Below are 17,677 nucleotides of genomic sequence, written 5' to 3' on the forward strand. Positions count from 1 at the left end.
GTGATCACATACATTCTGTAGAGTATAAGTGTTCCTCTGTCACAGATCAGCCACCGGGGCAATACTGGTGTTTGACATGAAGACTGGAGAAGGGAAATATTCCCAAAAAAGAAAACAGACTTAGGAAAAGTTAATTTTTTAGGCCATGGATGACTGATGAAATAAAACAGAGAGAAGTATGAAGAAGATATGTTTAGCGGCAGAGCATGATGGGAAAGAGAAGTGAATTCATCAGGGCCCTATTGTGATTCAGAAATAACCAAGCAGATGGAGAATCTCACCTGGACACACTAATTCCCCAGGGCCTGATTAGGACCCAGGCGTAATTAGCCTCCAGAGCCAAAAAAAAAAATTTAGTGAGATGTGTGAAGTCAGAAATCTGCAGACTTTTTTTATATTTTATTTGTGCAGTGTGTAAATGTGTATTTATGGCCCAGTGGTAATGATTTAGGAATAGCCTGTTCCTCGGTCTGGTATAATTGGTAGGGTGAAGAGAATCCAGAGTGTTGTTTCTTAACAGGTGAAGTGTGCTGAAACCGAATCTGACATGTATTGTTTGTTCAGAGTTCATGTAATAACCAGTTCCACAAAAGTATAAAAATGAATAAACGCCAGAAGCAAAGTGAAACATGCATCATCTTAATAACAGCAATAATTACAACAAAATGAGGCTACAGAGAACACTCTAAGGACTTTCAGGAAATAAAACCTGCTGCATGGGTGAACTTGAGATTAAAGTGCCATATAACTTAGTAACCGTGTCCGTCCTGGTCACTCCCCAAAAAAACTTAACCATCTTCAGCTCTGCCACCTCCAGCTCTGCCTCCTGTCTTTTAGACAGCATCACTGCCATAAATCAAGCTGGCCTTAGTACCCACATGCCTTTCACTTTCACCCCGACACTCGTCTCCACCTACTCCACCCTGCCTGCACTCTCTTCTTCACCTCTCTTGGGAACTGTCCATTGCTTTGGATGGTTGACCTGACCCCAGGTATTTGAGCTCATACGCTTTCACTACCTCTATATTCCATGCATCTTCACTACGCCACCTGCCTCACAACAAGTCTTTGAAGGTCAGTCAATCAGACAGATTCAGATGGGGAACCATTTTATAAGGATTGGAAAAACTATTGTGACTCAGTTCACAATATACACTTTGACAAGAGCAAATTTGTGCAAACATTTTAGACAATACATGAAGAATGAAAGCTGAATGAGTGTTTCATGACATAGAGTTATAGGACACCAGACCTTCAAGCATTTAAACAACAGGTAAAAGATGTTTATCTTTTATCTAAGACATGTTACGGATATTTCCGATTATCAGATGAGAAGACCAATGATGGACCCTCTGGGGTCAGAGATGAGTTAAATTGAAAGATTTTATTGAAGACAGCTCAGAACAGAGTTCCAGGTCTGATACATATAATTAGTAAGCCTTGAGATAGTGTATCCAGTCCAGATACCTGGTGCCTTGGTGTCTAGGGAGGGAACCTTGAAAGGCGCTTGGTTTGTGTTTTATCGTAAATTATAAAATCTTCTCTCACGACATAGATTATATCTAGATTATAGGTAGATTTGGGGCAAAGTTCTCTGGACGTTGAAATAGCCCTTGATAAGAAACAGAATTAAACATGATAAGTAACTATTACGTGACCTAAAACTACTGACGAGGACAATATCCCCTCTACATGTGAGAGCTGCTGCAGAATCAATAATAATCAGTAGGATCATGTTCTGTCAGTTCATAATTGTCCGACTCAAATAATCCGATTAGTAACATTTCTTATCTCGTAGTTCTGTATATCATTCATTGCTCATGTCACTCAATATAAAACATGAACATTCTCTTATTTCTCAGGTTCTGTCTATTCATAGTGACATTGAGATCATTGTCATGGTTCTCTGTGACGTCACAAAGTGAAGTTTTTAAATCCTTTGAAGACTGCGATGCTTTGATCATCGCAGTCTTGAGCTAAAGGCTCACAACACAAACTTTAAACGTGCGCGAAGACGAACGAATGATGAACGCAACTGATGAAATAAGTGAACATGAGAAGAGAGAGACAAACCAACTTGGCCAGTCAATACAGCCGTATGAGGTTCTTGACCATCAAAATGTGCTTTTAAGAAATGCTTTGGACACCAATGAAACTGAGTTCACCCTGGGTGAAAGCGGTTACTGTTTTGAAAATAGATTAGACCATGCTCAGAATCATTTGTACACTGATGGTACTCAGTGTATCCTGAATGAGGGCAGTTATTGGGAAGCTGAAGACAGAGAAGGGGCGATCGAGCCACTCCCTGAAGGATCCATGACACAACCACAGAGGATGAAGGTGGTAAAGAACAAAGAAGCACCACTGTGTGTCGGACAAAACACCGCCACAAAGGATCAACTACATGACTTTTTGCATGACCAAGAGAGCAATAAGCAGGAGAATAAGAAAATGTTATGTGTAAACTGTTATGAATTCCTATTACGTGATGAGGAAAGTGAGAACCAAAGTAACAAGGACAGTGACATGGCAAGTGATGAGGAAAGTGACCTGACCAGTGATGAGGAAAGTGATGAAGAAAGTGATGAGGAAAGTGACACGTCAAGTGAGGAGGAAAGTGAGGAGGAAAGTGAGGAGGAAAGTGATAAAAAGCGAAACTGGAAACAGGCCGTGAAGAAGAGTGAATGAAGATGACAAAGCCAATGACAAATGGTTTGAGTAGAACAGTAAAGTGTAAAACCAGGAAACGATTTTCCCCATTACCCTAAACCAAGTGGTTTAGCTTTTTTAGCTTTAATGGTTGTCTTACATAATAATAAGCACACAAAAATTCAAAAACTTACCAGTTGTCATTGGCAAATAGCTGCAGGTGGACAATTAAACATTTAAAAAATTAAAACGATTTCAAAATATCTTGTATCATAACTATACATTCATTTAAAATAATGCATTGTTTTTGGCACAGTAGGGTGTTCGTGTTTGATTATAATAGATACTTGATTGCATTGTACTTTTGGAAGCACCAATTAAACAACTTTTAAAATTTAAAATTGAAAAGTATTTGAATATTTCATATACAATATGCATCTCTTTAAAACATCTCAGTTAGCTAACAAACCAAAGCATGTAGTGCAGGAGTAAGTTGCAGTTAAGTGCAAAGATAAACTGTTGATAATGCTCATTTATCAAGGTTTTTATATTGTTACAACATTTGTGGGAGAGTTGTGCTAATTTAGGCTCCAGTGCATCATCGAGCCATATTTTTAGACACGCCTAAAAAAATCAAAAACAGAAGTCTGATGAGAAACTGTTTTCAGGGTTTACGCCAAAAAAATTTTACTCTCTCAGCCACAATTTTGCACCACTTCAAGGGGGAAAACTCTGTATTTACATGGTTTTAATGCACTATTGTTCTGTACAAGAGGGTGGTGAGGATGAAGGATCTCACTGTACATAAAACCATCATCCATTTACCCAGGGGTGAGAGTCGTATGGAGACAACAAAGTGGATACAGAGTAGCATGATGACACAAAAATAACATGATGACATGAACAGAAAATAGCAATAACAAGACCTCTGAGTGAGCACCGTAGGGGTGTTCTGCTCTCAACAGTGCCCTTTGAGTGAAAAATTGAGTAAACATGAGGGTGATCGCTTCCTTAAAATATACCCTGCACAACTGATGCACTGCGCTTCCTGTTTCAACAGATTGACCTGGGTATTTACTTGTTGTGTATAATATATTATACTAAGTCACATTGTGGTACTATGACATACCTCTACCAAATATAAAAACAATGTAGATGCAAGAAAGTACTGACAACATGTGTGAGTGTAATTGTCTGAATGACTGGAGCAGCAAGATAACTTGGACAGCTTATACCTGTTTACATCTTGTAAATTAGATTATTGTCACCCGGTTTGGGAGCATTGTGTATCTGTTTAGAGAGAGCCCAGCTCTTTTTTTGTTTTGGAATCAAACAAAGTCTGCTTTTTTTTTTCACCCCCTCTGATTTATCATAGAGATGAAATCCCAACAGTTATACAGAAAAAACGCCAAACACTATTTGAAAAGTAGACTCCCCAAATGTATCAGACATTTCTTTTAAAGTAGCCTATTAGATGAGATGAAAATGAATAAAAACAGTTCCAATTTAATAAGACTCTAATCATGTAATCCTGAGGTGACACTGGCAGCACATTTAACTGACCCTTTTAATAGTACATGACAGGAGAAATATGGAATGTTGGCTTTCATCTTGTCGAATGTAACCAATAAAAGTCAAAAGCAGACAACTTTCCAGAAATATGCTACTTGTTGGTTCCTTGCTTATCCAGTAGATTATTTGAATGCCATCTAGCAGTTCTGCATTAGCAAATAATGCCTCCATGAATGCACCATCTGAGAACACCACACCATACTTGCTTTGCTCAAGTGTTGCTCAGATGATTGGTTAAGCAAAAACAACCGTTACCGTTATCCATCCATGCATCTTGGAGAGTGAGAGAAATGTCCTTAGAATGACGTTTTCCTCTTTTGAAAGGCAGAAATTATCCGGTATAAGTGTCCTATGTAACCTCTTCACCTACACTCAACAGTCACCTCTTGTGAAATCCCCATAACTAACAGTAGTTTGCCCCCACTGGAATATGATGGCACTTATTTGAACAGAAATCGAAACCTATTTTAGTTTAGTGCATTTTTATTAATAACCGTCCAACTTCATTTATGAGCAGACACTATAGAGTGAGGACTCACTCCTTAAATCATCTGCAACTCTGAGTACAACACATTGCTGTTCAAGTGCTGTGGTGGGAGGAGCCAAATTTGATCTACAGAGGCGAGGTCAGAGATTCAAAGGTTTATGGCTCTGGATTAAGCTGTAAAAAGGGGTTGGTGTTGGGAAACCTTGTGCATGCGTAGAAAAATGTGTGTGTGTGACTGATGATTCCATACAATTACTATTTATTTAACACAATTTAAAGTTGCTGTATGATTTATTCTGTATTTATTTAGATAGGAGCCTGGTTTTGTTGGTAGGCTATAAATAGCTTCCCGCCGGGGGCGTTGCCAATTTGGTTGCAGAGGGGCAGGAGTTTACTAGAAGTATTCTGCTATGGCATAGCTACAAATGTCTTGTTCGGTGTGAGGCATCCCCTAGAGAGAGAAGTGGTACAGTGCTTGATGTGCATATTGAGCATGTCCAGGGCACATTGTGCTTTTGTTGTGTTCTACACAGTGATGTTTCATTTTTGCAGCAAGAGAGGGAAGTTATTGTTTGTCACATTACTAAATAGCAGAATAGGAGTCGCCATAGTTACAGCGTGTGCAGTGCTTTCACTCAGTGGTGATTTCAGTGAGCAGAAGGATTGTAGGTTGTAAAGTTTGCATACTACTGTCTTAACCTTTACTGGTGTTCACTGATATCTGTCGCTTCCATTCAACTATAAGACTGATTTCTTCCACAAGTTGATGTGTTACATTCATGCCCAATTGTTCCTTCCTCCTTGTGTATTTAGCCCCTGTGTTCAAAGACCGCTTTGTCCGTGTATCTGCTCTGTTCCTCTGCCAATGTCACTGTGCAAATATAAACACAAGATGAAGGTGACAGCAGTTTAATGGCAAATAATCAGGCTTACATGGTAACTACAGTTTGCAAACAAGCAGGAAAATGTAAATAGCAACAGCAGAAATCATCACATCCCTGCCAATCCTTTGACCGCAGTCCCAGTCCCCAAACTCAACAAAGTATGATTGCATGGGAGTCAACTCCTGCTCTTGATTATCCACATACCAAAATCCACTCTTGCTGCCTCAACTGCCCCAAACATCACTTCCCAATATCCCCCCTGGGTGTTGGATGCCGCTGTATTCTCCTGCATGGTCTCAATGCACACTGTCACCACTTCACCCACATACTCTAGTAGACAAGCGGATTCAAATGAAGGCAAGGGCAGTGGGCTCTATTGCTGCTGCAATGTACTTATAAACTGCAACATGCCACCACATGATTTAGACATATACAACACAACCAGGCCACATTTTCTGATCATTTTTGGTCTGGGTTCTGGATTTCAGCATCTGATAAGTTACAAATGTGTTGGGCTGATTTAGCCAATGCGTCACTCAGAAATCTCTTACCGTTAAGTGTACAGAATGTAATTTCTGCCACTAAACAAAACAGGATAAAATCCTCAGCGGCAGAACGTGCAGGGAATTTAATGTCTATTTACAGTGGTCTTAAAAATCTAGTTTTATTGAGTACACTCTTTTCCCTCTAATTGTGTTTTATGTGTGTATTTTATTTGCTGTGAATCACAGATTTTTATAGAAATAAACTTTGCTTGATTGCTTGTAAATGGCAATGAGTAGTCTGACAAATGCACAGAATAAAAAGACAACACATTGGCTAACTAGCACCAAATATTTCTTTCCTCAGTCTGATGATGTTGCAGGGCTTTGCCCTGGAAGTTATAGCTGTGGTTGCACATTTGCTGTGTACTTTACATTAGACATGGGTGTAACATGAAGCTAGTCATGCAGCTATTGTTGTGTCACACATAGGAGAGTGTCTACGCTGTACATGTTGCCTTTTCTGGTGCTCATTAAATTCAGTCAGTTCTGTAAAGTCTCATTAGTCTCACTATCATTAGTCTTGTTGTTCTAAGATATTTTAGTGTAGAAATGTTGCATATAATAATTACAGTGGCCAACAGGGGCAAACGCACTGCAAACCCCAAAACACCAGCAAATAAGTAAACACCGACAAATAAGAAAACACCGAAAAATAACAAAACGCCGGCAAATAACAAAACGCTGGCAAATAACAAAACGCCAGCATGTAACAAAAAGCCAGCAAGTAACAAAACGCCAGCAAGTAACAAAACACCAGCAGATAACAAAACACCAGCAAATAACAAAACGCCAGCAAATAACAAAACGCCAGCAAATAACAAAACGCCAGCAAATAACAAAACACCAGCAAATAACAAAATGCCAGCAAGTAACAAATGCAATTTTATATTCAATTTGAGGTATTTTGTATATGTGTACTGGAAAAGTTTAAATTAAGTTTATTTTTATAAAAAAGTTTTGGCCCAACACTGCAAGTCAACAGGTTGGTTTTCTTACTTGCTGGCGTTTTGTTATTTGCTGGCGTTTTGTTATTTGCTGGCGTTTTCTTATTTGCTGGCGTTTTCTTATTTGCTGGCGTTTTCTTATTTGCTGGCGTTTTGTTATTTGCTGGCGTTTTGTTATTTGCTGGTGTTATGTTATTTGCTGGCGTTTTCTTATTTGCTGGCGTTTTCTTATTTGCTGGCGTTTTCTTATTTGCTGGCGTTTTGTTATTTGCTGGCGTTTTGTTATTTGCTGGCGTATTGTTATTTGCTGGCGTTTTGTTATTTGCTGGCGTTTTGTTATTTGCTGGCGTTTTGTTATTTGCTGGCGTTTTGTTATTTGCTGGCGTTTTGTTATTTGCTGGCGTATTGTTATTTGCTGGCGTTTTGTTATTTGCTGGCGTTTTGTTATTTGCTGGCGTTTTGTTATTTGCTGGCTTTTTGTTACTTGTTGGTGTTTTGTTATTTGCCGGTGTTTTCTTATTTGCTGGTGTTTTGGGGTTTGCAGTGCGTTTGCCCCTATCGGCCACTGTATATAATGCCTTAAAAAAGAAAGAAAGAACTGTGAGAAAGGAAATAGAAATGTCAAGAATGTCACATGTATATCCTCTAATGGTCATTTAACACAGTCTATAATTCAACCATTAATGTGAGGATGATACTGCTGTAAGTGGCCCGTGTGTTGGCAAACAGCAACCAGTCATAGTGAGTTCCTTAAGTATTGGCAGGATGCCTGGTAAAATCACAGTGAAGTCAAGATTCCAAACAGTCCCTGCGATAAAGCCATGGATACCATGTGGTGAGTCAGCATCACTGCCAATTTGTTACAGCAGCCAACTGAGCTACTCTAACAAACAAATTCCCTGGAGCCCAAAAAGCTTTTTGTCCATGGGCTGCTATTGTAAAAGAGACATGTGTGACTGGACACTTCCAACTGCAAACTATAAATTGTTATGTAATGAAGTAGGGATGCACCGTATATTGAGCATTTTCCATCATGGAAACCTTCCTCATGGATTGATGTTGTAATCTGACAACATGTTTTGAGTGGGAGAGTACTTTTACATTTTCTCTGCCTTCATTACTGCCTTCATTATTGATACACCAGGTCAGGATTAATCCACAGTTGATGGCTGTAAGACAGTGATGTTGGTTCTTGGGTCTAGGGTTTAGGGTTCAACTATGTTCTACTTTTGCCCTAGCAATCCAATCCAACAAAACAGCAGCCCTTAATTTGTGACTGGTCAGTCCACACATGTTGACCGCACATTCAACTGGAAGGACACAATACTGTAAATTGAGAGTGAAAAAGAATTCGGGATCAGGTACACACGCATGGATGGATTGCTAGACTTTCAAGACGCATTTTAGAATGAATGGGACTGCGAGTGTGTGTGTGTGTGTGTGTGCGTGCGTGCGTGTGTGCGTGCGTGTGTGTGAGACGAGACACTAACTCCCAGCAAACACAGTGTACAGACAAGTGTAGCACAAGTGTATAGAGGCCACCAGAGGCTGTAATTATTCAATGCCTCCTTTAATTGGGAGTGGAGGATCGTTTTAGGTTGTAATGAGATTAAGGACTAAAGACAGGATGGGACTGAGGGAGGCAAGTTTCGGAAAAAGTAGTTTGATACCCTATAGCAATTTGTTCTGCTTTGAATTACCCAGCCTTTATGCACATTATTACAATGGCAAATGTTATTTAGCAGGTTACTGGTTGTGTGCCTGCTTATGTTCAACATAAAGGAAGTAAATCTTTTCCCTTAAAGCCACTAAAAGCTAATTTTGTTGTTTTTCACCATCATCCAGTTGTATGAAATATGCGCATGTGGCCTTATTTAGACAAAAAACAGGACCAAAAAATGCATTACAGCAAATAAAGACATATGAATCACTATTTATGAACTGTGATCCACCCAAAGATCACCACAAATGGGAAAGATGTCCAAACAACCTTATTGGTGTGCATGGCTTGAACTCCGGTAGTCGACAAGTGAAAGTATTCAACCTAACATGTGTGTCAGTCATCTATTGGACGCTGCCTAGTGGCACACACAGTGTGTGAGGCTAGGATGCGTGATGATTGCACTCATCAAAAAAAGCCCCAGTGGACGTAAACCTTAAACAATTTAATGGTCAACTTTTCCCTGATGTGAACACAGCACTTTCATGCTAAAGTTCCTTTTATCCAGTTTGTGCGGCACGCCTCTCCTCAATACGGCATGGCACGTTATTTTTGCTTTACCACTAGCAAGTACTTGCACCTGGTACTCTTTTTAGTACCTGCTCTGACAGGGTTCCAAGCAAGCTGAGCTGATGTGTGATGTCTCCGCATCACTAACCCTGCCGCTGTATTCAATGACTGTGTCAGAGTCTGTGCTCCAGTCATGCAGGAAGTACTGAACTAATATTTTTAATGCACTGAAAACAACTGCTTTACAAGTCACTAGTCTGTGTGTGTCGCATATAAAAATACATTTAAAAAGTCACAGCAGTTTCATGCCTCCTGCATTGATGACTCCGCCCACGTTGAGAATGTACTAGAGGCGAGGAAGTGGGGCCATGTAGTGGAAACACGGTATAAGTATGCTGACACCATCTTGCTTGCAGGTCTTCTATAGACCACTAGTAGGCTGCAGACCAGTGTTGAGAAACAATGCTACAACAAAAACATTGTGATTGAGTAGCATTGATTGGCAACTTAACCAATCTGATACATAAGGATCACATCACTGCTGCTGGACTGTAAAAAGATGTCATAATGATAATAATAATAATAATAATAATAATAATAATAATAATAATAATAATAATAAAAACCTCTGTATACTGTAGACAGAGAATGTCATTTTTGTGAAATCATGATGTGTCTCTCGCTTCTCATTCTAGAGTAAGAGGAGGGAACTACAAAAATGTTTATACTATATGCCTAGAGGCAATTGGCATACAATAAGAGCTCCTACAGTGGGTGGGAACAAAATGAACACACAGACTCTCTCTCTCTCGCTCTCTATAATCGTCTCGAAACCTCTCTCTAATCTTTTTAGGTTTGCCATGGCATCACTCTAAAAGAGACGGTGTCTTTTGTTAAGTTACTGCCAGGTCTGTCTGTCTGTCTGTGTGCAGCATCATCAGAAGACAGTAAACCCTCTCCATCATCACATCATCACACTCAAAAAAAACTCACTCACTCACAAAAAAAACAGTGAATCAGCTTATAGTGTGTCAGAAAGCAAGAGTTACCTGTGTGTAAACTGACTTTTGTATATTTGTGCATTGTTATTCGAACAAAAGGCTTTCAGTGACGTGGTGAAGCAACAGTTGGTGCCATATCTCCTGCAGAAGCATGGTGAAGTAAAGCGTGTATTTAAAAATCACAGCTCTGGAGTTGGATTTAAGGTTTTTTTTTTTTCTTCTTTAATTTTTTTTTCTTTGCAGGTCTCACCTTCTGCTGCCTTCTTGCCATATCAGTCGGCTGCTTTGCGTTGAAGGGATAAGCGATGCAGCGCATCACAAACACATACAGCTGGAGTCTCTTTTTCCTCTCCTCCTCTTCCCTCTGCATCTTCTCCAGGTCTTCCTTCTCCTTGTCGCTGCCCACGGACGGGCTAGGGCTGGAGGGACGGCAGCAGCCACCGCCGCCGCCGCTCCCTCGGCCCCGCGGCTGAAGCCCTCCGCCGCCGTGGCTGTCGGCAGCGCGGCCCGGTGACAGTCGGGCTCCTCCGGCGCTCTTCGGGGCCGCCACCTCTTTGCGCTCAACCTCCTGCACCTCATCCCCTTCCTCCTCGCTGGAAGACGGGTCCAACATGCTACTGGGGCTGCTGTAGTGGAGACTGACTGTCTGTACAACAAGCTTCCTACTGCAAAAAGTAAAACTGTAAAAAAAAAAACTAGAGAGAGGAGGGAAAAAGGAGAGATGCTGATCAGCTTCACGGGGGGAAAAAAAGCACAGAGGGAGGGATCCAAGTGAAGCCGCTGAGGAGACGCAACAACCTGAGTGATGATGAGAAGCGGCTCACACTGTTGCTTCTCAGGATTAAAAAAATAGTAATCAAACTGCCAAGAGGCGAATCAGTGTCCGCAAGGAAAATTGAAGTGTTGCTGTCGAGTTGGCTGCGCTGGTTTCTAGACCTTTCAACTCAGTCAGGGACACATAGGAGGGATTTAACATGGGAGCAAAGAGAAAGGGGGAGGGGTCGCAGGGAGAGAGAGAGCGAGAGAGACTGGCAGACACAGGGAGAGAGAGAACAGATGATGTGTTGATGCTGCGCTGCCTGCAAGAGGAAGAGGGAGGCAGGGCTGGAACTGACCGCGGTGCTGAAACCTGATCCCCGGGGATCACTTCGATTAGTCGGTGAAAACAATAAATGAGCGACCACCTGATGATCCAGCTGAGTCAGAAGAGGTCAGATTCATACAGCTGCAAACCGGAAGCTAAGGGTTGTTTTTTTGTTTCACTATAAAAGCTTGAATGAATCTTCACACACACCAAGCACAACATCAAAGGTGAGATGTGTAACACCAAGCGTTTCTGCTTTGAAATGAAATAAAATGTTGTTTGCAGCCTTGGAATAAGCCTTTTGTAAGCACTTAAAAGCTTCAGCAGTTTGGACCAGAGCAGTCCAAGCGCACAAACCAGCCAGAGCTTTTTGAAGCAGTACCTTACTTTGCGAACAAAGAAAAACGATATTGGCCACTGAAACTCCCTGACACACTTGGGAAAGGAAGTAGTGATTGGAGGAATCCTCTATTTGTTGCCATCTACAGTCTCGCCAGTAAATGTCAAACACAGGTCTGACACACTGGACCAAGCGTTGTCAAGTCTTGACATCACTCATAAGAATCTGAATTCCAATTTTGCAGAATCACAATTTAACCAGTGTCGTGTGCTTTGTAAATGGAAATTCACAGATGTTGTCTGCAACCAGTAGTAGTAGTAGTAGTAGTAGTAGTAGTAGTAGTAGCTCTCAAACTGGTCTTCTTCTCCCTCTTCTTCTTCTTTGGGCTTCTCCCTAGGGTTATCTCAAAACTAGGATTGAGACCATTGATTTTATGGTTCTGAAGTAGAATGACATCGCTTTTGTTATGTGAGGGCCACTGCACTGTTAGTTGATGCACTTGAGAAAGGTAGTTTTGAGTCCTCTGATGCAATTTGCAGTGTCACCAGTAGATGGCACTAAGCCTTACACCCTGGACCTGTACAGTGGTAGGTAGTTTTAATGTTGTGGCTGATCTGCTACTGCTGGACGTGGTAAACTCAAGACAGTATTTAACATTATACTCAAACCTTTCTTAGATATTCGTGTGAGCAAGCAGTTTAAAATCACATTAAGTCTTAAAAAGCAAGCCATGGTTACACGTCACACAGCAATAATAACATGAGTGTGGCGAACAGGAAATATGGTCCTTTTCCCCTTTTGTTGTATTTGTCTTTTGCCTTTTTATGCATTGTATGTTCGAACTTATAATAATAACAACACTCATAATCATAATATTAATAATTGTTTTTATAAAAGCATGCAATCCATTATTAGAACTAATCCAACTTGTGGCGCAGACTCAACTCGTCATCAACACTTCAGTTCCATCATCCTAATCCCTTCTCTCAACCTACAGGTGGCACAGTTGAGCTATATACATATATAGGTTGTGGCTGTGGGTTATGGTTCAGGATTGATGTGCTGCCCATTGTATCTAGCATAGACAGCGTGTGTGTGTGTGTGTGTGTGTGTGTGTGTGTGTGTGTGTGTGTGTGTGTGTGTGTGTGTGTGTGTGTGTGTGTGTGTGTGTGTGTGTGTGTGTGTGTGTGTGTGTGTGTGTGTGTGTGTGTGTGTGTGTGTGTGTTTGCGTGTGTGTGTGCGTGCGTGCGTGTGTGTGTGTGTGTGTGTGTAGGGTTTTTTAATTAGTCTGCTGATTTTGTTTGTGAACTGTTCAAGACTAATTGCACATTTAATTGTTATTATCACTTTCATTTCATGATTACTTTGTCATAGTAAATGATTAACAGCTGATTTGATCATCATATTTTTTGATAATAAAGTTATCGATCTCTAGTAGTTATCAATCTCTCGTAGTAATAATGTTGATCTGTCTGTTAATTGCATACAGTATCTGTCCAATGGTTCACTTGACAGGCTTCAAACTTGTAGATTAATTATTAAGGGCACCAGCGTGTGCAGTGCAAACTTTGGCAGTGTTTGGACAAGAAGTGTGAGAGATATTGGTAGAAATGTGTCAGATATATTAATGAGCTAATTGAACCACTTCTGCCCGGTTTTACATGGAGAAATGAGACAGATGCCGTCCTCACCTTCCATTGATCTATATGCGGGTTACCACGGCAACCATGTTAGTAAATCACACACTTGAATGTTCTTTGTTAAAAGGACACACATCGGTTGGGCTTGTGGACGCCTCGCCTTCCTTCTTTCAATTAAAGCCATTGATAAAAGTCCCACAACAATCAGTCATTATGCAAGAGGCTGCAGACATGACCGAGTCACAGTTTGTAATGCACAGCATTTCAAACTCGACACACAAGGATGCCAACCCCATATTTTTACAACTAAACAACACGCTCAGCATCACACACTTTGCAGAACACTACAGGCAGGGTTTTACTAAACACATCATTCATTGCTGAATACTGCCACTGAAACATCACCATAAAGAAAACAGAACTTGATACTTTGGAACAATCAATCTAAGCTTCAATCTAACTAAGAACAGACATTGGGGAAGGAATATGAGCGCGCTATTGTCCATGTTCATGGGATGTTTGATATTTTTAGGGACAATGTGAGTTTCCTGCCTAATTTTGTCCAACACTGGTGAAACAATCACCCATGGTTTCAAGTTCTCTCCCTTGTTCTCTCTTTCTGGAACCCTATTGATTCACTGTGGTGTTGGAAGTTTTATGACCATCAATTATATCGACATACAGATCTCTCTCATCTCACATCTCATCCAGACAGTGGAAGAGGCCTGTGTTGACATTGCTGTGCAGGGATGGCCAAGGCTGGTCCCTCAAGAAGATGTGATGTGTATGAGGTACTAATCCACAACATCAGAGACAGGATTTACAGTATTTTTTTTTATTTTACAGTACAGCATGCTCAGGCCTTTGTCAGTATTAAGAACAGATTTTGTTTACCACTGCCGACAGGCTAACAAACCCTCCTGTGTCAGTGGCCCCTGAACTGTTTTACACAAGCGCCTGCGATGAATTTGCCTCCTTCTTCACTGACAAAATTCAGAAAATTACACAAAAGAGTCAGTGTCTCAACATCAGGTGCAGTACAAGCATTGTCCATGTGTCCACTTAAAATCAATTAAAATATCATGACACAATTTAACGTAATCAACCCTATAAACTTGGAGGACATTATACAACATTTGAAATCCTCCTCCTGCTGCCTTGATATTCTGCCAACAAGCCTTTTCAAAAATGTATCAAACTGCATGGCCTCAGATTATCTAATGAACAATTATAGACCAATATCAAACCTCCCATTTCTCAGTCAAATCATTGAAAAAGCCGTTTTTATGCAGCTGAACAACTTCATGTTGATGAAGAGCTGTTTTGATGTCTTCCAGTCAGGATTTAGACCACACCACAGCACTGAGACGGTACTTGTCAAGGTCTTAAATGACATTCAATTAAACACAGACAATGGCAGAATCTCAGTATTACTGGATCTCAGTGCTGCATTTGGCACAGTCGATCGTAACTTACTAGACCAACTGGAAAACTGGATAGGACTTAAAATGGTTTGAATGAAACTTACTTGAAGGACAGGGACTTCTTTGTGTCTTTAGATAATTACACATCTGAGCATGCAATATTGACATGTGGACTTCCCCAAGGCTCCATTCTGGGGCCTCTTCTGTTTAACATCTATATGCTCCTACTGGCTCAGATCATGTAAAGCAACAAAAATGCGTTACAATAGTTATGCAGACACACACATTTACATAACAATATCACCAGGAGAAAAAAAACATTATTCAGCCTTCTCTAAAGTTATCAGCTCCCATTCCTAAGTACAAGCCTAAACAATTCAGGACGGCGCCTACCGCAACTGTTGTAATCACAGCGACCTCGGTATAGCACTGGCTCCAGTCTGTTGTCTACAGAATTCGTCTCTTCATATTTTCGCTGAGCCTGACCGGAATGGGGCAGACGACTGATGACGCTGCTGCGCAGTCCTCCCCAAGGTCAGTTCCATGTATCAGCAGAGAAAGCACCTTTAAGTATCCTAACTCTGGGACTCACAGGCAGTTGTCTCAGTTCTCCTCAGATCTGAGTTGCTTCCAATAAAGCTTTTCAACTTAACTCATCTCTGACTCAGGAAACTCCATCTTCGGTCGACTCACTAAATAATCAAATCTCCCCAACAACTATAGCCCAATACAAGCACTGAGTAGATGCAGTGAGCAAATCAACGATTGGATGGAGCAGAATTTTCTACAATTAAACAAAGAAAAAACTAAAATTATCATTTTTGGAGTCAAGGAGGAACGATTAAAAGTTAGTGCCCAGGCTCAAATGGTAATGCTAAAAACCACAAACCAAGCCATGACTTCAGTGTTGTCATGAACTCAGACCTGAACTTCAAGAGCCACATTATAACAGTTACAAAGACAGCCTACTACCACCTAAAGAATATATTAAGGATTAAAGGACTTATGTCTCAGCAGGATTTGGAAAAACTTGTCCATGCATTAATCTTCAGCAGGCTGGACTTCTGTAACAGTGTCCTTACAGGTCTCCCCAAAAAGTCCATCAGACAGCTGCAGTTAATTCAGAATGCTGAAGACTTTTCTGTTTCCCGCTGCATTTCAATAATTTCTAATACTGCACTGTAACTTCTTATCTTTTTATTATTTTATTTTTTAAATTTTCTATTACTTAATGTTTTTCATATATATTTTACCTGCTTATGTTTATACCTCCTTGTTATATCTGAAAGTCATTTTCTATGCTTTTTAATGTTTTATGCAAAGCAGTTTGAATTACCTTGTTGTTGAAAGGTGCTATACAAATAAACTTGCCTTGCGTTGTTGGGAAGTTTGCATTTATGAATATGAAATTTTGAATGAAATACGGTAAGATTGATGAGGGAAAAGGCATCATTGTCTTTATGTTTGTGATCATAACAGCCAAATATAATATATCTATAGAACAGAGTGAAGTCAGGAAAAATGTGCATCCGAGTGCAATTTACAAAAATAGCACCTCAATGTCACACTTAAACCTGAAACATAGTAAAACCTATGGAGCAACTTGAAATAGTATTCTTTAGTTTAATTTGTTTAAAAAATAATAATAATAATAATAAAAAAGTTTGGTGTAGGAACCAGACTTTTATTTACCCGTTCTATATTATTAACAAAGACTCGAAGCAAATACCTCATTTTATTGTTTTATAGGATGGGAAAGTGTTACGTAAAACAAACATGCAAAAGCCAGAAGGATGGAGGGCCACATCAGTATAATGGTTACCCTCAAAGGGCCAGATGTAACTGTCATACAGAATAAATGTAACTAAAAGTAACCAAATATAAATATAAAGGTAACTACTCCATAACATATTGCTAAATAACTTTCTGTATTTATTACTCATTCAATTGCACTCGTTGCATGATGCATATACAATGATGCACTGCAATCTAGTGCCGGTGCTGTCACTTTGCAGGTAATCGCCATGCATTGTAGGAAATGTAGTTTATGGTCAACGCACGCCTTAAAGTAGCATAGACCTATTTTAATTAATTTTAATTTTAATTTCAATTAATCACTCGCGGGCCACATAAAATGACGTGGGGGGCCACATTTGGCACCCGGGCCTTGAGTTTGACACATGTGCTTCTAGGGCTTATCGACACTTTGTACCTCGCAATAAATTAGAAAGAGCTGGCAGTAGCTTATACCTTATTTTTTAAAAGGCAGATCAACTAATACAATACTATAACAATGTGTCATAAAACAATGACTTGTTCTTATACAAATACCTCATTTTATTATCTTATAGGGCGGGAAACTGTTGCGTAAAACAAACATGCAATAGCCAGAAGGAATAGCATCAAACACTGCAGACAATTCTTTAGGGCTTATCAACACTGTGTACCTCGCAATAAATTCGAAAGAGCTGTATGAAGCTTATACTTTTTTTTTTCTTTTTTTTTTCAACTAATACAATACTATAACCATGTGTCATAAAACAATGACTTGTTCTTATATTGTATTTATTCCCGAATCTCTGTGGGTAGAAGTTGTGTTTGGGTGTAGACCAGACTTTTTCCCATTGTATATTATTGACAAACACTCGAAGCAAATACCTCATTTTATTGTGTTATAGGATGGGAAAGCGTTGCGTAAAACAAACATGCAACAGCCAGAAGGAATAGCATCAAACACTGCGGACAATTCTTTAGGGCTTATCGACACTTTATACCTCGCAATAAATTCGAAAGAGCTGTATGTAGCTTATACCTTAATTTTAAAAAGCGAATCAACTAATACAATCCTATAGTTGATTGTCATTTATTTGTCATAAA

At 40.0% G+C, this 17,677-nt stretch overlaps 1 protein-coding gene across 2 annotated transcripts in view; it reads right to left on the minus strand.

The window, feature by feature from the left end:
• The window catches only part of cadpsa (Ca2+-dependent activator protein for secretion a), a gene marked incomplete at both ends in the record, with an annotated part of 130,172 nt that extends 119,247 nt beyond the window's left edge, over positions 1-10,925 (minus strand). For both annotated transcript variants that reach the window (XM_083892288.1, XM_083892287.1), the window contains one exon: positions 10,563-10,925. In XM_083892288.1, the coding sequence (XP_083748414.1) occupies positions 10,563-10,925 (363 nt within the window). The remainder of the gene's footprint in view (positions 1-10,562) is intronic.
• Positions 10,926-17,677: the final 6,752 nt, after the last annotated feature.

Source organism: Microchirus variegatus (genome assembly GCF_963457635.1).
Source record: "Microchirus variegatus genome assembly, chromosome: 7".
Lineage (NCBI taxonomy): Eukaryota > Metazoa > Chordata > Actinopteri > Pleuronectiformes > Soleidae > Microchirus > Microchirus variegatus.